The sequence below is a fragment of the Ammodytes marinus genome (genome assembly GCF_949987685.1).
Source record: "Ammodytes marinus genome assembly, chromosome: 11".
In the NCBI taxonomy this organism is placed as follows: domain Eukaryota; kingdom Metazoa; phylum Chordata; class Actinopteri; order Uranoscopiformes; family Ammodytidae; genus Ammodytes; species Ammodytes marinus.
In genome coordinates this window covers 19774670-19798844 of record NC_137215.1, presented here as the reverse complement: position 1 = coordinate 19798844, position 24175 = coordinate 19774670, and the positions used below count along the sequence as shown (strand labels likewise).

The window sequence follows — 24175 nt, the reverse complement described above, 5'->3', positions numbered from 1 at the left end:
TGCACCAGAAACTATGGTATGTGTTCCAAGGTAAAAGGTTATGTTTATTGTAAGCTTAGAGAGGCTTCAGTCAAATGCCAAAAATAAGTTATAATATAGACAGTAATTGTGACAGGGTGTATATGCTAATAATAAAGTTTACTGAAGACAAGGACATATCCAAGCAAAAGGGACTGAATGATGATATTAAACAAATGAACTAGCAATTGCTAGGACTTTTGAGTAATCTCCCTCCATTTTTCGTAGATGTGTGGGTAAAGGGACCTTAATCCTGGTTCCGGTAGGGTTCCCATTGTCCTCAATCAGAACCACATTGTTCGAATCAAAGCGCGGGTTCATGCGTTCTCCGGGCATTTTGTGTCCAACGATTAGCGCTTTCTTCTTCTGTCCTTTGATGGCGAGCAACACCTTGTCACCAACTTTTCCTATGCCATTCTTGGTGTAGACATGGATCACTCTTGGTGCGCGGTGATATGGTGTATTTCCAAGAGAGCTGTTGTCCACCACACGCACTCTTGTCATTTTCTGAATGGCTGCTGCAACAGCGGAAACACTGTCAAGACAAAAAGTAAATTGGTCATCTTCACCTTACGGGGAGTCGTGCTGACACACATTTTGAAATGTTGTAGAGCAGAATGTTGGTTATAGCTCTCCTCCAGACACCCCTCAAGCAGCATTCATGCAATTAAATGAACTTTTCTGCGGTACAAAGTTCAAAGCAATAATTCACCCTTTGTTAGAATTGAAAAAGTTGTTCCTTAACATCAGAGACAGTCTTTTGTGATCGTGTCTTATGGAATACAAATACTGACTGCTGCTGCTCTGTAAACCATGAATAAACAAATAACTCAGGGCTGGCTCCATGTGATCAGTAATGAGGGGAAGCCTTTCAAAGCACACACTGTGTTATAAAGTTATTATACCAAGAAATTGCATGCTATTTTACCATGGGTACAGATACAGAGACAACACATTTGTATTTTAGCTAGCTACCAGTCAAGTGTAATAATTTGTCTTCAATACACAACTTTATATCATATGTAATCCCCATAAATGTTTTTGAAAAAGCTCAGACCTGAGAGACCATGGCCGAAATAACTCAAATATGACCAACGTCTCTGGGATAGAAGGACAATATCATTTGAATAAACTTGTGAAAAACTATGCAAGATTACTCTTTATTATACAAGTATTGTACACTAGAGGGTGCATGTTTTTCCACATCAATCTTGTTTATGTTGCACATTGGACCCTTTAAAGGTCCATGATTGTACCACGATTGGCTTCCAAACTTCCACAGTGGTCGTGATGCCATTCAAATCCGTCTGGAACATCCCATCGATGTAAAAAGGAGAACAATCACGTCTTCAACTCAGATTAAAAACGAGCATGGATACACTTTTCCCCAACGGTAGATGTAGGCTATGTGAAAACAGCTTTCTAGTGTCAAACTCAGTATGCACGTGTATTGTAGACGTTAAAGTTAAAAAACATGTTTAGAGTTGGAGTGATATATACTCAAGTTTACAACTGCTCTACCAGTGACTCTGCTACAGAACTGCACAATCAATCGTATGTAAATACAGATGAAATCACACCGATGTCAAGTATCTGTCACAGAGATGTATCTTACCTAAATGACCTCTGATGAATTATGGACGATGTCTCTACGAGGAGCCCAGTAAGGGATCTTGAGAGCAGGGGGAGAGCCATAACTGCAGTGAATCCTGTATCAGCTAGAAAGAGAAATCATACAGGGTTAGCACTTAGCAGCTAACAAGATAAATGGTTCGCTGGCATTTAAGCTAACAATCACGTGGTGGACGGACAAGTCCAAACAACAAAGGGCATACTTTTGATTGCTCGCCTTAAGCGCGAATAACAACACAAATATACAACAACACTTATAATAGTAAGCCCAATTTAATGTGACAATATCTTGTAAGCGTTACCCCTCAGTCACGCTCCATGCCAATGTCAAAAGTATGACGTCAACAAAACGCGACCGAAAGCATTTAGCCAAGTTAGCTTCTAGAGCTAGACGTACTCGACAACAAGTATTACCATGGATAAAACATATACTTATAGCTGCATATAAGAAGATGCGCCTAGTTGTTGTTTGAAGAGAACAGTTTGCTTTTAAGAATTACAGTGCCTACAAAAACTGTTACCGGCTCCAGTTAGCTTGTTTTTTTGTTTTGTTTTTTCACTTTCCTGTACGTCATACAAACGCGCTCGGGTTCGGTCGGTGGACATAGAAATATAATAGTATAGAAACTACACAGAAGACGCAGCGAAGATTTAGAGGACATGACATGTGGAGCCAAGGTGTGTCGCTTCTCTGTAAGATCTACTTCTATTTACGTCATGTTCAAAACCGCCTCCCGTTGGACTGGTTCGGTTAGCGATAGTTGTCCAACTGGCTGACAGACCAACTGTGGCAGCGGCACACTTGTCTCTCAGTACTAACAGCTAGACTGGCCATCGTATCTTGGGAGCTCCGGTGATGTGGCCAAGGAGGTTCAGCGAAATGTAATTTGAAGTGGAATTTAGCCGACAGTCGTTAGATAGTCTCCACATCGAGGGGCTACGTTAGCTTACGCAAACGTTACGGTTGCTAGCTCACATTAGCTAATTGTGTTAGTTTCTTCCCCTGCTGCGTAACACAGCAAGGTAAGTTGTTTTTCTCTTTTAGTTACTCTGTATGTATTTGTATTTCAAGATTTAACGTGTGTAGCTGTTCTCTATAGTTGCCACGGCTAACCGTCAGCTACTTTGCTGGTGAACTTTAATGGTTGCTGTCAGAACAATAACCGAGTAAATATATTCCGTTATCATTAGCGTGAGGCTAACGAGCTCCAGTTGTTACTGGGGTTATTGGTAATGTGAGCTGCTTTCCATAATTGATGGGAGTTGATGTTATTAATCAAGAAGTAGTCTAATGAATGGAGAGGGTTCTAGTTTATTTTTAAATGGCCAATTGTGACAGTCATTATTTTATTATTTGCTACACTCGAGCCACAAACCCCAGATTATGTTCGCCTACTGGTCCTCGTCAGGTACTTGGATCCCTGGTGTTAAACTATTCATTAGGAGCTAGGTCAGTGACCGAAGATCTTATAATTATCAAAAAAAAAAGATTGAGGAGAGGAACGTAATGACGAAAACATTGCATAGTTAAGGTTGGTATAAAATACACCTACTTTGGGTTCTTTTAACGCATCTTGCCCAATACTGTGATTATTAAATACCAAAAATATACATTGTTACTTTTTTAATCAATTTAAATGTATATTGGCCAAGATACATTAAAAGTACACTAAGTAGCTGTAATTGTCCGTAATTCCTAACATATTTTAGCTATCTATGTAGTTGTGCAATGCTCTGTTTAGAGATTCTCTTGACAGGAACCGGTGAAACTGCTGTATTCATTGACACAGGCTTCAATAGTGAACGGAAGACAAGTTGCAGCTTGGCTGTGACCGTTAATGCTTCAAATGTGTCCTTGTAAATAGCTTATGAAGGGATAAACATGAGCTGGTTGCAAGCAGACTTAATATTATGTTCATGAGCCCATTCTATTGATGTACTATAAACCTTCTAAGAAGATGTAGCAGGCTGACACACTTCTGATACCGATTTCAGCGCAGATAAAAACAAATGGCCTTCACTACTTGACTTCCTCCCAAATGCTGTGGGTATTTGGGCTTTTCCCATATTCAAAAAGCAGGGATTGGCCATTTTTGATTTGATTAAAAACAATTGTCAATCAATCATTCCAGCTATAGCTTTGTAAAACAATTATAAAATGGCCATCTCAAGCTGAATAGACGGAAATGGGAAACAGATCGTAGGTTAATATCAGCTCTTCACATTACAAACAGCCTCACTTTCATAACTATGCAACAACACAATTTGTGCAATTTATGCATCAGTAGAACAATTACTAGATTGAATGGCTGCTACTCTCTTTGGACTCGACAACTTTAATCACTTTACTATCAAAATACAGGGTCCAACACACACCTCTGTCTTTTGAAGTTAGAATTCAGTTACAGTGGTATGTTAATTTTATGGCTGTATACAGCTGTACTACTAGTATCTTGTGCTGCTGATTTTAGATGAGAAGCTATACGCACGTGTGTTCCACTTAGTCTGATAGTCTTTTATCAAATAGCTTCAACTTTTTTCAACAATTGACGCCCATCTAATGTCAGTTTTTGAATGATTATACTTTCGTGCTTGGTCTTAATTTCACACATGCTGTGACATGGTTATGAAACTGTATGCTGATTGCTGACATCATCATTATCTGTGACAATCAAAGCGCAGGCAGCTAACAGTGGTTAATGATTTACAGGCTGGCTAATACAAACAAAGCTAATATGTGCAAATCTGCATTATCAGCCTTCCGTTCAACTGCGCTCATGCCAAGTTTTATATGACTGTGAAGCAGAAGGCACATACCGGTACATTGAAATAGGATCTCCTTATGGTTTCAAAACATTGTTTACATACAATAATACTTTAACATACACGGTTTGATCACATTCACTCCAAATGTATCTTGAAATGTGTATGCCTTCTCTGCATAGGCCAGGTGATGTTGGCAGCACATACCGGCACTTTGTTTCCTCTCTTCCCTATTAGATAAGTTTATTACCAACACTTTAAAAGGTGATTATGGAGACTTGATCAAGATTAAATTTTAAAGCTAGCTTATATCTGTTCTTCATGGAGCATACACACTATTAATCTACTTTAAGCAAGTCACTCTGCTTAATTTAACAAACCACATAATATTTAATAACATATTCCATATTTTTCAGTCATTATTTGGATTGTAGGCCTGCCGCCTGTGTATAGCAGTTTTCATCTGTATTATTAGCATATGTATTGAACATGCAGCTGCTTGTGTGGATTCAAATGGGGCACTGTATTGTACGACCTTTTCATTAAATTTTTGTATTGTTTGCCTCCTAAAAAAAGCAAAGGCATATAATCAGACAATTATACAAACCAGATTGTTTTACCTGCTTAACCTGTATAGCAAAACAGCGCCCTTACTTTCGTGTGAGTTTCAAATGGACACACATGGGATTTTCTCCCCCATGGCCTTCATCCCCTTTCATGTTTATTTGTATTATGAGAATGTGTGCGAGACCGATGGTACCATAGCAACTAGCATCAGGTGGAAAGGTGGAACAGTGCGTTTCTGTGCTGCTGAGTCATGTTGAAATCACACAGTGCTGTTCAAAACATTGAAAATGTTACTTTGAAATGAAAAATATATTGAAACTCATTTTGTTTTTTCTCTGCAATGTTGGCTGTCTGATTTAAAAAAAAAAAAAAAAAAAAAAAAAAGTCTGATAAAAAATCTATTTTGATATAAATCAAGTAATCTAATTAAAAAAGATAGCAGATAGGACCAGCAAAATATACCAAAACATACTGTATAGGGTTATATATATTACTGAAGTTATTTTTTACATTTGTTTACAGGAAAACGACATAACCCCACGATAAATGGCTTTTTACAAAATGAAGGCAAAGGTCAAAAACAAATGTCAAGAAAAGACTATCACGGCATCATGACCATATTGTGCAATCCTGTAATACCACCTCAAAAAACAAACAGTATTCAACTTTTGAGCTGTTGACTTATCTCTACTCTACCAATCAATTGTAAACCTAAAATAGATAGGAAGCTTTCATTGTGTGGACTGTCGTGTCGAGTGTTATTATGTGTAGTGTAGACCATGAAAATAAAAAGCTAAAATACAAATGACGTAATAAGCCGCAGTACTAATTTTAGTTGATCTTCTTTAACCAGCGCTATTTCCATTTTACACACTAAAAGGATTAACAGAGACCTCAGTCATAGCTCAAAGACTGTTCAAACACTCAATATAATGCAGTTGAAGTATAGTGAATGTTTATTTGGGGTTAAAAAATAATAATAAAATCTTTGCATTGTTCAAGGCTTTGGTAATATGAACTGGATCTATTTTTCCTAACATCTGCCTTGTCTTATTGCCTTTGTTTGCTTTTCAAGATGATGTTGCCGTTGAATGTTAAACAGTGTAACGTGTGGCGGCGGGTCCAGGGTGAGCAGCGGTGTGGTTGAAGGCACAGCAGGGTGTGTGTTGTGTGTCTTCCTTGGGTTGAGACCGGTCCATTTGAACCCTGCAGACGCTCTCTATCGGCTTATTGTTCAGCTCTGGCCGCGTCCCTCTCCAGTGATGTCACAGCATTCCAGGGAGCGGATAAATGAGTTAGTGTTAGGGCAGATGAGCAGCATTGTGAATGCTGCTGCTGCTAATAGTAGGTCGAAGGGCACCGATGTACCAGTGCAACTGTGCAAACGCACCCACCCGCCTGCTCTCATCAGGACACCTACCGCGTAGCTGTGCGCCGCCTATGTTCAGTCTGAGTGCAACATGAAACCACATTTTACATTTGATAACCTGTGGATCATAATCAGGTCCTATTTTTAGCCAGATGCTATTTTTTGCCGCTTCAGTTTATGCTTCAGTCCGTAGGAATTTTTCACGTTTTGCAACTCTAGGGCTATTGTATATAATGTTTTTTCTTTTTTACAAAGCTTACAGATGAGTTACTGTATTGGATGAGTAGTGTTTTTTTTATTTGTGTTTCTAAGTCATTGTTGCCCCGCCTTGGAGTTTTCTTCCTGCTAACATCCCTGAGTCACTGAATACAGTGTAAGGATTTTCTAATAGTGTGTTGTATTTCATTTGTTCTGTGTGCCAGGGCAGGATAAAGCACTATCTGTACTTGTTACCCTTGGATTATTTTACAACCAGTGCTGAAAAAAATAAATCTGATGTAAATTAATATGCAGCCTAGGCTCTGTAAACTGGTATAAACAAAGGTTATGTCAACTAAGGAGGCCCACAGCAGCTACCTAGCAACAAGCCCATTTACAGAGCCTTGGCTGTCTATTAATACCAGCCTTTCTTTTCAGCACACACAAGTAGCAGATTGTGAGGAGATATTCACTGATTTTGACAAAGTGATTTAGACAACAATCATTCTCCAGAATCGCTTTCTCCACCTTTAAGGTTGGGAGTGAACTGGCAAGATCATTAGGGACACTTGCTTTTCTCCCAGGACTTATTATGTGGTCATGCACTATTCATGTTTTGTTGCATCATTAGCTTGTAGGTTGTTAGGTCAACTGCTTGTTGTTTCTCACTTAAATCAATAAGATACTCTGAAGGAAGAATATAAAGTAACCAAATATAAAGGTGGCCAATATCTGAGGCACATCTGTTGAGCCTAACTTGTCAGGGTTAGATATACGACTCCTTAACCAGTATCAATCAAGAGTTAAATAACTCATGTCATTTGTGACTGACTAATGTCAGTAAGTTGCTTGTAGCTCATGAATTGGTCTGCTGTCTCTAACGTAGCCCATAGTTTTGATTCACTGTTCTCATCAAACCCCAATGCATGACTGTACGTGTAGGCACCGGGGTTAAAAAGCTCAGGCAAGCTTAGGATACCTGCCTAAGACGACACAAATGCTTTAAGTATACCACAACCACTAAAGAAAGTTGAACAACACGCAGGCTAAATAGATCCCGTTATTTTTTCAGGTGCAAAAAAATATATATAAAAAGGAGAGTCAGTTAATATTGGACTTAGCTGAAATAATTTTTTAGCTAACTGAGAAATTCAATTATGGGATGCCATGTCAGTGTTGTTTTCTGTGTACGGCTTAGGGAATTGCTGCTTGGTAGTAGACACCTGATTCTGTAAAAGTATGAACTAATGTGCCGAGTCCTTGGTGATTTTAAGGGACAAACAAAAAGTGTTAAAAAAAAACTAAACATTCAGGTTTCAGTAGCCAATCATGTGGTCAAAGGCAACAACGTGTGATTAGTGACAAGACAAATGTAATCCCAGACTCACCAGAAAAGGAAGCAAGGTTTTAAATTTGCATTGTCATAGAGTCTCTTATGATATGTGTGTGCTCATATCTGTTTTGTTACTAGGGGGAAAGGTAAAGTAGTATTCTTCAGAATGTCTCCTTGATAGACAAAAGAGTGTGTGTGTGTGTGTGTGTGTGTGTGTGTGTGTGTGTGTGTGTGTGTGTGTGTGTGTGTGTGTGAACCAGCTATGCTAAAATGCAATAGTAAACAATTTGCATACTTTTGTCCCTTCTTTTACAGGTTGCGAGCATGCTGCAGTGAGTAATGCAGCGATTGCTCATATTAATAATGGCCTTCCGGGGAGCGCAAGGATGCGCCACAGGCAGCTGCACGACGACGGTGTCGCCCCAAAACGCCACTTCCAGGGACTACTGTTACTCGGCTCGGATCCGCAGCACAGTGCTCCAGGGCTTGCCTTTCGGTGGGGTGCCTACTGTCCTTGCGCTTGACTTTATGTGCTTCTTGGTGAGTCCTTCTTGTCAAGTCAAACTTAAGGGCACAGTTAGCATAGCTGATGAGTACACTTTTCATTCATTATACAGTACTATATACATAATAATCCCACAATCATGATGTCATGCAAGCCTGTAAAGTATTTGGCTGTGTTTTGAAACGGCCTACTAACGTCCTCCCTCCTACATACTCAACATGTATATACTACATCCTGCCTACTTAACGATCGATTGTGTATGCAAGGTTTGTCGGACCGTTTACACTGAAGTATACAGAAGCAATAAAGATTTAAAAAAAAAACGTCTGTGTTGTTTGAAAAGACGCAATGCATTGTGGGGAGGTTGAGTAGGAAAAGTAACCTATCGATCCATACACAAAATCTTCCTGGAAGTAAGTAAGTACTCATCCGAGCATTTCTCGCCTACACAAACTCGCATACACAACCACAAAATACTCAAATTGAAGTCAGAATTAGTATAAGTAGGGCTTAGTGTCGTCTTCACAGCCCCTCAGAATATACTTCCTGAATGCTTTCAGCAATGTGTTTTGGTGTGAATGTAATGATACACCTTCATACAGTTATGTAACTTTCTGTAATGCCAACAAAGAGCTGATGGCTTCTGTTTATTTTGTTTGACTTGTAGGGACTGCTGGTTGTTTTCTCCTTCTTGAGAAAAGTAGCATGGGACTATGGGCGCCTGGCTCTGGTGACGGATGCAGACAGGTAAATAGAACTCATTGTTCAAGTCCAAACGCTCTTAAGTTTAATGTAAAGCAAGAACATAATGGCCAACATGCACTGATAAATCCTCTCTGGTTGAAATCTGATATGTTAACATGAGTTTTATTTTATGAATTTAACTGAATACACAGTTGTGGTTAATGAATAATATTGTGTATTCCATTGTCCAAGTTAAGTGTTTCTCAAAGGGTGCTGCTACTCTAAATGACCATCGATAAAAAAACAAAAATTATTAGCCCAAATGATGAATTATACTTTTTTCTCAGAAATGTCACTAAAGTTGATGTTACTTTGTGTTAACTTGACTTCTACCCCCTTGTTCACATAGTTATTTTCATTCTGTCAAAGTTGTCTTGCGAGAAAAATTCCTTTGCATTTCGAGTCAAATATTTAGTGTTCCACGTCTTTATTATTTGTCCTCATGTTAGGTCAGGTTGGTTACAAAAAGGAGAATTAAGAATGGTGTGTGTGTGTGTGTGTGTGTGTGTGTGTGAGGGGGCGCCCTTAGCTCAGTTGGTAGGGCGTGGGCCAGGCCCTGCAGCAGACCTGGGTTCGATTCCCGCCCGTGGTCGTTCTCTGCATGTCACTCCCCATTTCACCTCTGTCTCTTCAAAACTATCATTAAAGCATGAAAAATGCCAAAAAAAAAGAGAGAGAGAATGAAATGTGTGCCAGTGTTTCAACAGAACTTTCTGTCTAGCCAGTGTAGCAGGCAGCAAGTCAGGAAGCTTCCTGTACATCTGATGCCTCCGCTAAATACAGAGCTATTGGCATAAATATGATTTGCCTATCGCATAACACCAAAGGGTGACTGTGACTGACAGCCTTGTAAACGTTCATGTGTTAGTGCCTCAGAAGGTATTGTGGCTGGTAAGTGGTGATGACACTTCTTGATTTTTCTGCCAAAGACATTTGTCAGTAGTTGGCACTTGCTGGCCTTTCTTTCTGGATGTTAGCTGACACTATAAAATGCAGCCTTCTTCTTCTTCTGAAGGTGAAGTTAGTTTTGTGACAGGAGCAGACATCACAAGGACAGTACTCCAGACAGGAAGTCAGTGTCAGCAGTTTGCCTACTTATGGTAATCGTGTAGCTTAAAGCAATCTTGACATTGTAACTCTCTGTAACTTGTTTCATTATTTTATTCACCATGAGATTGAAAGAAGGCCAGACCTAGTGTTGATATAAATCTCCGGATTAGATCATTATTAATTTAAATACCTCTCAGAAACTATTTCCCGGACCACTTTAAAGCCGCTGTCAGCATCCAAGCCCCGTGGACTGTAGTTCTCCATTATCATATTAACATATGCTGCCAGATAACATTGGGATACTTTGAGACTGATGTCTGTACACACTGATCAAATAATGAGAATAGTTTTGCAAGCAGCCAAAGAGACGCCTCTCAAGTCTCAACAATTCCACTGCTCCCTTTTTTTTTAAACGGTTTCACCTTGAAGTGAAACAAGAGGGCGGATTAAGTGAGTGAGAGAAGGGAACCATTTTGACTGTGAACCCTGGAAAGTACATGACACAGTGCTCCATCACCTACATCCCCCCGCTGGGTCACTATTTTCGCAGCTGCATGTGAGCAGGGAATGGGGCTTGCAGAATGGAGGGAGGGGGGGTGGCAGCATGGGACACTTTTGTAACAGACAGGAAATGTGGTTGGTTGTCTCATGACACTTTGCTGACTTGAGAGGAGTGTCAATTCTTTTTAAAGCCCCTATAATTTCTTAAATTGAGTCTAACATAACTAGGAAGCCTTGTTTATACATTTGATGTAATCCGTATAGACCATATAATCATTTACATGGCTGGATAGGGAAATACCAGAATGAACAGAACACTTCATTTGTATGCCTGTGGTGTAATATGGCTTCTCCAGTTTTTCCTTACAAACAAGCACCCTTACTGGCCAACAGGGCCCATTGCCTCTTAACTAAAGTTGAATGGCTTTGTTTTTTGCTTTTCTGTCTGTCTTTTTTTTTTTTTTTTTTTAGCAGAAGGATGGATCAACTTTACAGTCGCCTGGATGATCGGGAATAGTATGTTATCTCTCCATACCGTTGACTCACCGTCACCGCCATTTTACTTCTTCTTCTTCTCCTCTTTTCCCTTTGCTGTAATTAACCTTAAGTCATAACTCTTGTCCTCTCTGGCCAGGCCGCTGGGTTTCAGCCTGTTGTTTTTCACTCTTGATGGTTTTGGTTTTTCCCCTCCTCCTCCTCCAGGCGTTTCCCAGTCGTGCCAGGCGCCTCTCCATCTCCATCTCCTTGTCGCTCTTTTATGTTTCTGCTGTTGGGTGTCTGTCCTTAATCAGATCTGTGTGTGTGTGTGTGTTCTAATCTGTGTATTGACCTCCTTTTTATGAAGCGCGGACTTCTCCTGTGTCAGCGCGCCGCATGAGCTGCACAGACAGGATGCTTACGGGGAGAGGTAATGTTTCTCTGATCGGGTGATGTTCCTGGACAGGCCCTAACATGGTGTTCATAGTACAGAATATCCCGTCTGCTAGAGCTGAGATGAGCCATTGCTACTTCTCGAAGGAATGTGATAAGAGGAGGGCTGACGGTGGATTGCAGCCGCAGGCTCTCTCCTCATTCCATTAGAGAGCTCTTAGAGCCCTGGGTGACGTCATCCCTTTAATGTAGCGTTGAACATGTAGTGTTGGAATTCCAGCAGAGCCTGGGTCCTCTTTAACTTTCCATTTGTGTATAACCTGACATGAACTCCCTGGGGTAGTGCAATTGGATTTGTATACAATATACGATAAGGCCTGCAACCTGTGGCTCTGCTGGAAAAACTCTTATCAACCTGCTGGGTTTCTGTTGTTTCCTCGGTGAATGTTCTTTTCTGTAAAGCTCTGCCGTCTAACTTTTTGCCACAACCTTTTCCTCTGACAGCGATAGGCCTGGTTTCCACTGAGCAGTATCGTTTGGTTTGGTACGGTACGGTACAGTACGGTATGGTTGGGTTAAGAATGGTAACCTAGTAGATCTCGGTGACTACACACTGTGGCTTATCTCTCGGAAATTACGATTCTGACGACCAATCAACCGACTGCAGTGTGTAGCTTCACCCTCTTGGAACCCTTTGGGACCACTTTGGACCCCAACAAAAGAGTGACAAAAAATAGGTACGGCATGGTACGCTTATTTTGGTACCCCTCCTGGCTTTTGACAGTGGAAATGCAAATAAATCATTGCCGTACCGAAACCGAACTATACCGCTCATTGGAACAAAGCTATAAAGTGTATACTAGTGTTTACTCACCCTGTGTTAAGTAGGCCCCTAATGCTGCATGAAATGTGGTTGCAGAGATTGTCTCTGTGGGTGAGGCTAAATGGGCGTGAATCTCTTCAGTCCATTTCAGGGCGTGTGTGTGTTTTATGTGGTCAATGTCTCCATACGGATGGTTATCCCTCTATCCTGAGACACAAAGAAACCCCACTGTGGTACAAGTTGACCGTAGGTAGTTGTGTAACGTCTTGCAAATGCTATGCGTTGTGTTTTCTGCGTACAGCTTGGCCTCTGCTCCGACATCAGATGCACCAGGCCGCTATGAGCGCCTCACCTCAGTTTCCAGCTCTGTGGACATTGATCAGAGAGACACAGTTAGTATACCATTGTATAGTATCTTAATATAATGTGCTTTCATGTTAGATTTACTGTATCTATGTGATGATTAGAACACTTGCCTTCAGTTCTCTGCTCTTTTTTTTTTCCAGGGCTTCTGCTCCTGGCTAACTGCAATCTTCCGCATCAAGTGAGTCTTCTTCCTCACAGCATATTTGAAATAAGGCAATTTTAATCCTCATTTTTTCTACATTGTAGAAATGTGGATTAAACAGGATAGGATTTTTTTTTCTTCAGATTTTTGAAAAGCTATAAGTAGTTGACTCTGCTGGTGTGTTCTCTGCAGGGATGAAGAGATAAGGGAGAAGTGTGGCGAGGATGCGGTGCATTACTTGTCATTTCAGCGCCATATCATTGGCCTGCTGGTGGTGGTGGGAGTGCTCTCTGTGGGCATCATCTTGCCTGTTAACTTCTCGGGAAACTTACTGGGTGAGTTGGAATTTGCCGGCAGAGGATCTTTTGAAATGTTTCGCAATTCCTGCTAGCTGATGCTGGCTTGTTACCATTGTTTGTTCTTGATAGTTAGTTTTTTTTTTATTATTGATTCTTTCTTTTTAAGTAATGGACCTTAAAACTGCCTTCCAATGAACAACAGTGTAGAATGCTTTTCAACATTCTCTTGCACATAGGGCCACTTTTGTAAACTTAAATAAGAAACTGATGGAACTTTTTAACTGACGTTACCATGCATTTATTCCTTAGGATAATAATAAGACAACAAGTAAATATGTTGAATGAATGATAAGAAATGTTTATTTTTTTTTCCTATTTTGACCTGGTGGTAGTGGAGGTTGAGTCCTGTCAGCTATTATCCCATTTGTATTCTTTATTGCTGAGGTGCTGTAGACATCGAGAAATGATCCTCTTTGCGCTTCTTTTTACAGATAACAATGCATATAGTTTTGGACGAACCACTATAGCAAATTTGGGTGCCGAGTGAGTAATAACTTTACTACTGCTTTTTTTAAATGAATATCATATATTGTACTATGAAGCTTTAATTCTGTCACTAAATCTTTTTTTTTATCATTTACTTCCCCAGTAACGCACTGTTGTGGCTACACACCATATTTGCATTTCTCTACTTGTTACTGACGGTGTACAGCATGAGACGTCACACGTCAAAGATGCACTACAAGGAGGATGACCTGGTGGGTGGCATGGTTCTCAGAAAATGGCTGTTTTATATACAGTCCTTGAATACTGATATTGTAGGTCCGAATTGTGTTTGTAATTGCTTCCCTATCTTCATATCCACACAGGTGAAACGCACTTTATTTGTTAATGGAATCTCCAAATATGCCGAGGAGACTGAAATAAAGCAGCACTTTGAGTAAGTACCCTTCACGATCACCGGTATCCTGGTTCCACAGTTTATATCTCGCAATGCTTAAATCTGGTACACTGCTCCGTCGACATGGCAAAGAGCTGCGCAATATATAACTGTATTAAGGCGTATGAGAGCCATGCCTTTTCCTGTTAAAAGCAGCTTTTCCTGTCCTGACCCATATAGTTGGGGATTAGACAATGGCAGGCCTATATGACTAATTGTCCATAATAGAAGCCAGATGAGCAAGGATCATGCAAGTCATGTGTCAAGATGGTTAAAGATTGAGGAGGGGGTGTTTGGCTTGATTCCTACTCAGCCAAGTCACATTAACCAAAATCTTATCTTCGCTTCAATTGAAAAAAAAATAAAAGAATGATGAAAGCCTTTTACTGTTTGTGGCTGTTACATTATTACAGCTATTGTGATTATATTCTGGTAGAGATGTATTGTACTGTGAAGTCGCTTTCCTTTTGTGGTCAAACCCGTTCAATACTGAAGTATGTTATCATGTGTTTTTTGTACACTTACCCAGTCTGTGAATTTCTCCCTTTTTAACCTTCTTTCATAGGAAAGCGTATGAGAACTGCATTGTACTGGAAGCTCGTATCTGTTACAATGTGGCCCGACTGATGCAACTCAACTCTGAAAGGTAACAATGTTTTAACCTAAAGTGTGTTAAGTCCTTTCATAGCATGTTGGGCTGTACTTGGGAAGTGTAAAATATTCCCTCTTTAGTTTGATACAGTTGATGTTTTTGCATGCAGGAAGAAGACGGAACGCAGCAAGAAATTCTTCCTCGACCTTAAGGCCAAGGAGCATGTTAACACCATGATCAATCCAAAACCCTGTGGACACCTTTGCTGTTGCATCATCAAAGGCTGCGAGCAGGTCAGCCTTTTATGTCATAGCATTATCTCAATACTGCACACTACTGAAACTACGTTTTTATTTGATTGATTTAATTGGACGATCGATCCGCAATCACGTTGAGTGAAAGCGTTGTGAGAAATGGACAAATACAATAATATAATTACACTGGGGAAACCTTTAAAAAACATTTAAGTTCAGTACAAACAAACCCCGCAAAAATTAAAAATAATAATCTCAAACTACAACATTACCAATATTTCTAGTTTGAAGTAGTGACAGTAGCACATAGCAACAATCCATGTGTTTCGGTACTGATCTATGCTAATTTCACACATCTAAAGTGTGCCCAATATAATCCGATTTTGCTTCATTCAGTGAGTTCAATGTTGTTCTGTTAATTTTGAATTACTGCGTCTTAAAACGCAAGCTATAGTTTGATTATTTACTATTGTAATTATTATAAAAGTCAAATCAAACGGTTTATCTTTGCTGGTATTCACTGTCACTGCAGTGTAGATAATACAAATTTGAATTATACGTAAACATACAAAGATCGAAGGATCTGACAAATATTTCCATGTGGTTCACAGGAAGAGGCAGTGAGCTACTATACCAAGCGAGAGTCGGAACTAAAAGATGACTACAGGAAGGAGAGAGACAAGGTTAACCGGAAGCCCTTAGGAATGGCCTTTGTCACTTTCCAGAACGAAGCCATGACTGCCATGTAAGTGCATTCACATGTGGCAACATTTGGGAACGTTTGTAATTTGTTTGAAATTGACTTATTATTTGTTTTTAAGCTCTCGGCCCTGTGTAACGTATCGTCTTTGTTTTTTGTGGATTTTTCCTTTTCAGAATCTTGAAAGACTTCAATGCTTGCAAGTTCAAGGGCTGCCAATGTCGTCAAGAGCACAAGAGCTCTCAGTTCAGCGGCAAACTCCACACATACAACTGGACTGTCGGCTACGCCCCCGATCCACAAAATGTCTACTGGTAAAGAAGGCGTTCAGATCGCACATTTTTTCAGTCTGCAAACTTGGGTTGAATATACTTGCATGATAAGGGGGAATCCTACATACTCAGACTAGTTCATTTATAATTTCCTGGATATCACACTAAGGAATAATCAAACTTAAATTCACTTTGAAGAGACTTACTCACTCTATATTATGAACCGTTTTGTGAGCAGCAGTATGGGGTTGACTGGCCAGCTGTGTCCATAGCTACGGGTCCTGGCCCAGTGTCTTGTCTCACCCCTACACAACCTTTCGCCCACAGGGAGCATCTGTCAGTGGGAGGAGTGAAATGGTGGCTCCGCTGCTTAGTCATCAACATTGTCCTCTTCCTCCTCCTCTTCTTCCTCACCACCCCGGCCATCATCATCTCCACAATGGACAAGTTCAATGTGACCAAACCAGTGGAGTACCTCAATGTGAGTCTTTTTACAATGTTAAAGGAATAGCTCAATCAACATTTTTAATTTTGAGTTTATTTGCCTCACTCTCTGGCTCAAGAAAAAGCGATCAGAAACCATCCCTTTTAACTATGTGTGCATTTTTGATGAAGAAATGGGCAATGGTCGTTCATCCAGGTTAGCTTAGCTCAAACACTAGTAGTCAAGGTTAGTATTAGCCTGCCTCTGCTGACAGTCAGAAGATAAACTTTACAACATCACTAAACGCTCCTGTGTGCTTGTTGTGACTTGTTTATTTTCCAAGTTATGTTGATCTCTATATTCTTTTGCACATTATGTCTAATCTTATCATTCCAGTGATTCTGAAATGTTTAGTTTATCTGTTGACTGTGAGCAGAGGCAGGCTAACGCTACCCTTGACTTCCAGTGTTTGAGCTAAGCTAACCTGGATGAGCAACCTTTGTCCATTTCTTCATCAAAAATGTATGCATAGTTAAAGGGATGGTTTCTGTCCCCTTTTTCTTGAGCTGGAGAGTGAGGAAATAAAATTAAAAATGTTGAACTATTCCTTTTTAAAGCTGCTTTTCTCTTTGACTATCATGTCTTTTGCAAAAGGAGTGCAGTCAATCCTGCATCTATAACACCGCCATGCTAAGTGTTTTAAGTCCAAGCCAAGTCACAAGTCTGCATGCTCTTGCAGAGGCCCAGGAATTCACCTCTCAATTTCTTGACACACCACGTCTTCTTCTTCTCTGATCTGTCCTCCAGAATCCAATCGTCACACAGTTCTTCCCCACCCTCCTTCTGTGGTCCTTCTCCGCCTTACTCCCCACCATTGTCTACTACTCTGCCTTTTTCGAAGCCCACTGGACCCGGTATGATTTACACTTTCCGCAATCAAGAGTAGAACATATTCAATCATGTTGTCGTTATTATGATAGATTATGTTTGGAACCACACAGAAAATAATCTAAAAACAAAAATGTCTGAACTGTAGGAATATTATATAAAACTAAACATATCTTGAAGCAGAACTCACTGTGCACACTGTCCTGTTCTGTCATTGTTCCATACATTACCTACTACGTGGAGGTAGAGGGCTGTAAAATATGTTAATCAGTAAGATTGTGAACCAACCCACGTCCTATTTATTGACTTGCATGCTTTGAAAATACTGTGATCTTGTTGATTTTAAAACCACTCGGATAATGTACAAAGCACAAAATCGTTCAGACCCAAGCTGTTTTCAGAGGTTGTTTTTCTGAACAATTTTATGGAAAAGTTGATGTAAATCAATCTATCAATGGGGTTAACCTCTGGAATTGTTATAACAAGGATATTATTAATAGGATCAAAATAAAATACAAAATGATTAACTTTTTGAGATTTAGGTTGTTTTAGTGTCTTGTATACAGTGTTTGATTGTGTTTTCTATTGTGTAAATATTTGCTTTGCCCTCGCAGGTCAGGAGAGAACAGGACTACCATGCATAAATGCTACACTTTCTTGATCTTCATGGTCCTGTTGCTGCCCTCCCTAGGACTCAGCAGGTATAGGACGTTTTTGATTTCTGCCATGTGACACAATGAAACGTTAAGCTTTACATCAATTTGTTTATCTCAGCCTGGATATTTGAGGTTTTCTTTCCTCGCATCTTTGCAGTTTGGACGTTTTCTTCCACTGGCTTTTTGACAAGAGCTTCTTGGAGGATGCTAAAGTGAGATTTGAGTAAGTAGCACTATGTTATGGACATTTCAAATCTACTTTGTAGCACTCGGTGCAAAGCAGGAACTGGATGAAATGTTTAGGCTAAACATATACAGTGGAAACAGTCCGAATTCTTTGATATACTTTGTTTTGTGAAAAAAATAAAAAATTGGACCTTATGGACCTAAATTCATTGTAGATTAATTTAGCTTCTGCAATAATGCATTTTCAATCTTCTTTGTGTGTCTGACTTCAGTCTATAGCATTACTGACCTGTGTTCTTTGCTCTTCAGGTGTGTGTTCCTTCCTGACAATGGCGCCTTCTTTGTGAACTATGTCATCGCGTCTGCATTCATCGGTAATGCCATGGACCTGCTGAGGATCCCTGGTCTGCTCATGTACATGATCCGCCTCTGCTTGGCTCACTCTGTAGCAGAGAGGAGGAATGTCAAGAGGGTAAGTGTCTCATGATTACCACATCAAAATTGTTCATGGGTCTATCCTGTTAAGTTTAAAAATTCATAGCTGGGTATTAGTTTTAAGAATTCATAGCTGGGTATTAGTTTATCTCTTACACGAAACATCTGCCTTAAAACCGAATGGGTAAATTTTTTAAATACAAGACTGTTATGTACCCGTAATAAAATGCATAATATATGAGAATCTCTGCTTTGATTTTAAGTTGGATTTATTTATTTTCTTGTTTGTTAACCAAGATATGTGTTGAAGATATTGAAATTAGGTTGTTTAGATTTAGGTTTTTCCTTAACGTCCTGTCATTTTATGTCCGATAGCACCAAGCCTATGAGTTTCAGTTTGGGGCAGCTTATGCCTGGATGATGTGTGTCTTCACTGTGGTTATGACCTACAGCATCACATGTCCAATCATCGTCCCTTTCGGTGAGTTCTGCCGTTAATTGGCCCTGCTAGGCAGCTGCTGTTTCACATCCAGATAGTGTGCTGATTAGATGAATGCAGGATAAACATACAGAGAGTGGTTCTGTTCTTTGTACAGAAGCTTATCAGCAGGCCTAATTGGATTAGTTCCACAAATTGTTGTCTCCTCCCTACAGGGCTAATGTACATGCTGCTGAAGCACCTTGCAGACCGGTACAACATGTACTACGCCTACCTGCCATCCAAACTGGACAAGAAGATCCATTCTGGAGCCGTTAACCAAGTGGTGGCTGCCCCTATCCTCTGTCTCTTCTGGCTTCTTTTCTTCTCCACTATTCGCTCGGGTAAGATGAGGACTCCATCTACAGGCCACTATTGTCTTAACAACTGCCCACATTTAAGTACATTATATTTTCCTTTTTTGGTCTGAAGCATTTTGCAGGTCCATGCACATGTAAAACAAGTGTCTCTCCACTTTCTGTCCACCAGGGTTTTCAGCTGCAACGTCCATGTTCACGTTTGTAGTTCTGATCATCACAATCATCATCTGCCTCTCTCACGTCTGTTTCGGACATTTCAAATATCTCAGTGCTCACAACTACAAGGTAACAAGATGGTCACCCTTGAATGCATATTTTCCAAATACACCAGCATTTCAGATCAGCTTTATATATAGCTAGTGCTACATGTGTTAAATGTGTGCTTTCTGTCCCTAGATTGACCACCAAGATGTGGATGGGATTGAGAATGGGCGTCCAGTGTGCGCTTCTGCCGCCAGCAAGGCAGCAGTAAGTATTCAGTCATGTTTATTCTATAATAATATGAGCCTGCCAAACCTTGCAGGTGCTGAATCTAATAATAATTAGAAACAGTATTGCAATACTCCATTTAATAGCAAATAATAGAAAAGAGATAAGGATATAACATGGAATATGTATCACCACACTTTGAGAAGGTAAACATGAGGAGTTTGATTATATATTTTAGACAAGAATTTAAATGGTTTAGAGAAATATCAATATTTTATTACTTTATTTATTTTAGTTTTGTTCCTATGTAAATAGCCTTGGAATTGGTATTGTGTTAACATTTTATCCTGCTAAAGCAACTATAAGGCAAATGGTTCTTCAGTGTGCATCTGCTCTGACCAATTCTATTTATAGTTCCCTTTTGAATTTCAAATGCTTAGAATTCAAATATAATCGCATAACAGTTTATTAAAGCGAATTCCTGTTTCCCGTATGTTGTGAAAAATTGTAAATGAAAGTAGTCACATAAACATTTTAAAATCAATAGAAACAACCTGTTATTGAAAGAGCCTGAAATGGAAATAGGTTTCAGACTTTTAATGTTCCATTTCCTTTTCTCGCCCTATAGCAAATGTACATTGCTCAGGTACTTCAAGACCCAAATTCAGAGGAGGTCGGATCAGGCAGCGGCGAGGAGGACGGCCAGGGATCCTCGCAGGACGAGGAAATAATCAATGTGGAAAATGGCCTGAATGTGGACTTCCAGTCTGGTGAGGACAGCCTCATTGATAATGAAGTGCGACACTGACACTACCTGGAACACAGAAAAAAAGAAAAAAATACCTCAAGTTTAACTTGAGGAGTGCACTGAATATGTGAATTGAACTTGGAACTGAGCCCAACAGTTCTCCAAAGCATCTCAAACTTCCATGGAGGGATTTTTACACTAACATAAAGCACACTGTCTACTAAGGATTTAAATGGATTGTCGCTTCAAGGGGACTCATCACTGGGTCTCACCAAAACACCATCTTCTGTCTGTGTACCTGCAGAGGGAATCTACCCTTGACAAAGCAAGGCAACATCCTTCTGCCCCGGATATTATAGCCGAGGCAACGTCCCAAAACTCTGCACATGGACCCATGAAAGAAAGACACTAAATCCACACATGAGGACTTGGTGGCCTTGTCTTGAAAAGGGGAGGGATATTCTGCCTGTATTTCCTTTAACATTATTGCACTTGAAAAGAGAGGACCCTTGTCATATAAGCTCAAGGTTTTTTCCACTAAGGTACTGTAGTACAGCATGCCTTCAAGTTCAAAAGGGTGAAAGGATTGTTCTAGGATACTTTCGCCAGTATCTCAAATTGTCTGCGTTAGACGCTTCCAATGAATGAGCAGCTGGTGCAAGAGGAGAACAAGAAGAGAGGGAGAGAGTTTTCCCACACCACTAGATGGCTCTGTTAGTGCAGAGGTGATGTTCTCAATAAAATAGTTCTTCCAATTTCATAAAAGCCTTTCCAAAAAAATATATATATCTAAAAAAAGAAAAAAAAATCATTGCTACTAACTTAACACTCCTGGACACTTTGACACTACACGGCTACAAAACTCTGGATTTGTAGAATAGCCTTTCTTTGGTTTTTGTTGTGACATGGTATTTATTTGTAGGCATCGGATTTGTTTTGCTACAGACCTTAACTACACCCCTAAACTGTGGAAGAAGATTATTCATATCTTGGCATACTACACTGATAATGATGAGCCTATTGTTGGGACTGCTGTTGGACTGCTGCTACTGACGCTGCCCCCTACTGGATTGGAGGGACGTCTTTTGCACGGCTGCTGCAGGAAGGGGACAGGAGGACAGGAGCCTGCTGATCCATTTCTGTTGCTCAGAGGGATGGACAGAAAGGCCTTTTTAGGTTATTTTTTTGTCTGGGGGAAATTGTCAGATGATACTCATGGTTCTCTCTGTTTTTTTTTTTCATTTGTATAATTTTTTGTCCAAATGTTTACGTCTTTATGTAGAGAGTTTGAAATTAGCATTCAGTTTAAGGTGGCTACTGGTAGTTTTTTACGAATTAGCTAATAGATAACATATCACCACTCAGCCTGCCTCTGCCAGGAACCCCTTCCATTGTAAACTTTAATGTAGAAAACTTAACAGAGCTTATTGTACTAGTGGTCATGGAGCACCCTACTCAATGCCGAGTTGTTGATTGTTTGACTTAAAATTTGCGCAACTGTGGTAATATAACATATAAAACTTTTAAGGCTGAGCCACTCAAAAGTCACAGCAGTGGATGTATCGTCAAACTCATTTTCAAACCTTGACTTAATGCTATTCAATACTGCTACTTACCCCCCCAATTGAAAACAAATTTGAAGACATATAGTCATTGTGTTTCTTTCTGAGTTTCTATGAAGTAATTAAGTATCCTTCCACAAGTGTACATTCCATTTACCAACTGTGTGTAAGGCCTCTGCCAGTGCAATATTAAAGTACTACAACAGCTTCACACATGCCGAATAAATGTTAACATGATATCCCCGATCTGCCCTTAGCCATATACTAAGCAGCTCCCTTTTCAGGTATCAGGAAGTCAAAACGCACGCTTAATTAATGCAAACACCTACTTACCAATTGTAATGTGAAGCGCAGTGCCCACACACAGTCATGACCTTACTCAGGATTTATAAAGGTTCTCTTTCCTGTCATTTTATTTCTTCCGGTAGTCAAGACGACACTGAGCTGCCCCCATTAAAACATAAAGAAGATTGGTTTGTAAAAGCAAGGCAAAGTGCCGCAGTGAAAGTACCACTACTGTCTGTCTCTATGGACCAGTTATTATTATTGGACCATAATATGAAAATGTATTATCCAGCTGCTCAGAGAACATTATGGGGAATGTGTACTAATATTACTCTCACTTATATGATTGACAGAGAAGGGGAGGGTGCCGGGGGGACAATGGTGAACCGACACTTTTTCCGTAATTTGTCCGTGGGTAGGCTATATAAGCACCTCATAGGTTCATTATTATGGTATTAACAAGATAATTGTTCCACACCATTGAGTCTGGCACTCTTTCTTAGTCATGATAAGGTGATTTATTTTATTTTATTTTGCATTTTATACCTCGTCATTTTTATACCTCTTGAGAAGTCTCGAAATCTCTGAATGTCTCCTGTGGGAAAAAAAAAAACTAACACAAATGGTCCTGCTCTGAGGAAAGACTCTTTATAAAAAAAAACTCACCTTGTCTAACATCTCCAGTGTTTTAAACGCTGAATGTAAGTTAGTCCCATGACTTTTGGGAATATGAAAGTGGCTTGGGTAACATTAATCGCAGTAATAGTGCGACTGCTAGGCCTATATTTGAACAGCGTCAAAAAGGATGGTTTGCTAGCTAACCAGAAGTTGTGCGTTTTACATTATAACATCCCTTCTGTTTCCAGTCCTTTGTCATGGCATTTCATTTGAGTACAGATCAACATTTATCAGCCTCATGGTTGCTGTCTTTTTTTTTTTCTAATCCCAAATCTAGGATCCTCCATGATTTTTTTTTATTTCTAGATTACTGGAAACAAATTGATTTTTGTTTTGTCAAGCCAAGCACTCTCTAATAGAACTTCTCAGCGTGTTTCTACCATGTATTCAGAGTGGGTAGTAAAATGTCTATGCGTCTGAAAAACTGTACAATTTAGAATGTATTTTCTTTCTGTGTGCTTTGGCTTTCGTCTTAAGTTTCTACCATTTTTCTAGATAGGAAGAGTAACAATAGCAGATGTCAGCATTTGACCGTGTCATTTTATTATCCTTCCCCACACAGGGCTGTCTGTACACCAGATATATACTGTGTATATCTGCCCCAGCTCTTTGAACAATAAATCCGTATTTAATCAATTTGTCAACATTTAAGAGTTTTGTTTTCATCATCCCCTGGTGATCTTAAAGCAATGATTTGTAACTTTTTAAATGGGAAAAACAACATTTTCCCTCTTACATAACAAAGTTGAATCAGTAAGCACTAAAACATGCATGCTTGTTAATTTGAGCAAATTTGAGAGATGTAAAAAGTTGTAAACTGTTGTAAAAACGTTAAAAGGGCTCATTTGTTAGTGCTTTTGACATCTTTATACAAGTGATTATAATTATAGTCTATAACCACTGGAATATTTTCTTTTTTGTATTTTATCTGTATGCTATAATTCACTAGAAAGGAAGGCAAAAGTTTTTGCATAAGTGTTTAATTTCTACTTCCTGTCCCTTTTTGGGAAAGTTTGGAGTCTGACATAAACAATACTATGCATGAAACACAGTGGCTCAATGGTTGAAAAAGCGCGCTAAAGTGCCCTCAAGAGTGGCGAAAACAAGAGGAAATGCCTTAGTGGCTGCCCTTTTCACGTGCAAAACAT

General features: G+C 39.7%; 2 protein-coding genes across 2 annotated transcripts; one reads left to right on the top strand and one right to left on the bottom strand.

Annotated features, from left to right (window-relative positions):
- Nucleotides 1-19: 19 nt before the first annotated feature.
- mrpl14 (mitochondrial ribosomal protein L14) lies at nucleotides 20-2143 on the bottom strand. Its single transcript, XM_080036964.1, has 3 exons — nucleotides 1953-2143; nucleotides 1634-1736; nucleotides 20-553 (listed from the first exon to the last, which is right to left on the bottom strand). The coding sequence occupies exons 2-3, from the start codon at nucleotides 1711-1713 to the stop codon at nucleotides 187-189; spliced, it is 447 nt and encodes a 148-aa protein (XP_079893090.1). The 5' UTR covers nucleotides 1714-1736; nucleotides 1953-2143; the 3' UTR covers nucleotides 20-186.
- Nucleotides 2144-2438: 295 nt separating this feature from the next.
- On the top strand, nucleotides 2439-23657 carry LOC307257716 (CSC1-like protein 2). Its single transcript, XM_080037008.1, has 24 exons — nucleotides 2439-2673; nucleotides 8196-8420; nucleotides 9053-9132; nucleotides 11152-11196; nucleotides 12675-12765; nucleotides 12880-12917; nucleotides 13074-13216; nucleotides 13672-13723; nucleotides 13830-13938; nucleotides 14050-14120; nucleotides 14686-14766; nucleotides 14882-15005; nucleotides 15578-15711; nucleotides 15843-15980; nucleotides 16266-16419; nucleotides 17170-17276; nucleotides 17865-17951; nucleotides 18064-18129; nucleotides 18402-18564; nucleotides 18903-19008; nucleotides 19182-19349; nucleotides 19495-19610; nucleotides 19722-19793; nucleotides 20383-23657. Exons 2-24 carry the CDS (start codon nucleotides 8220-8222, stop codon nucleotides 20560-20562), a joined length of 2526 nt encoding a protein of 841 aa, XP_079893134.1. The 5' UTR covers nucleotides 2439-2673; nucleotides 8196-8219; the 3' UTR covers nucleotides 20563-23657.
- Nucleotides 23658-24175: the final 518 nt, after the last annotated feature.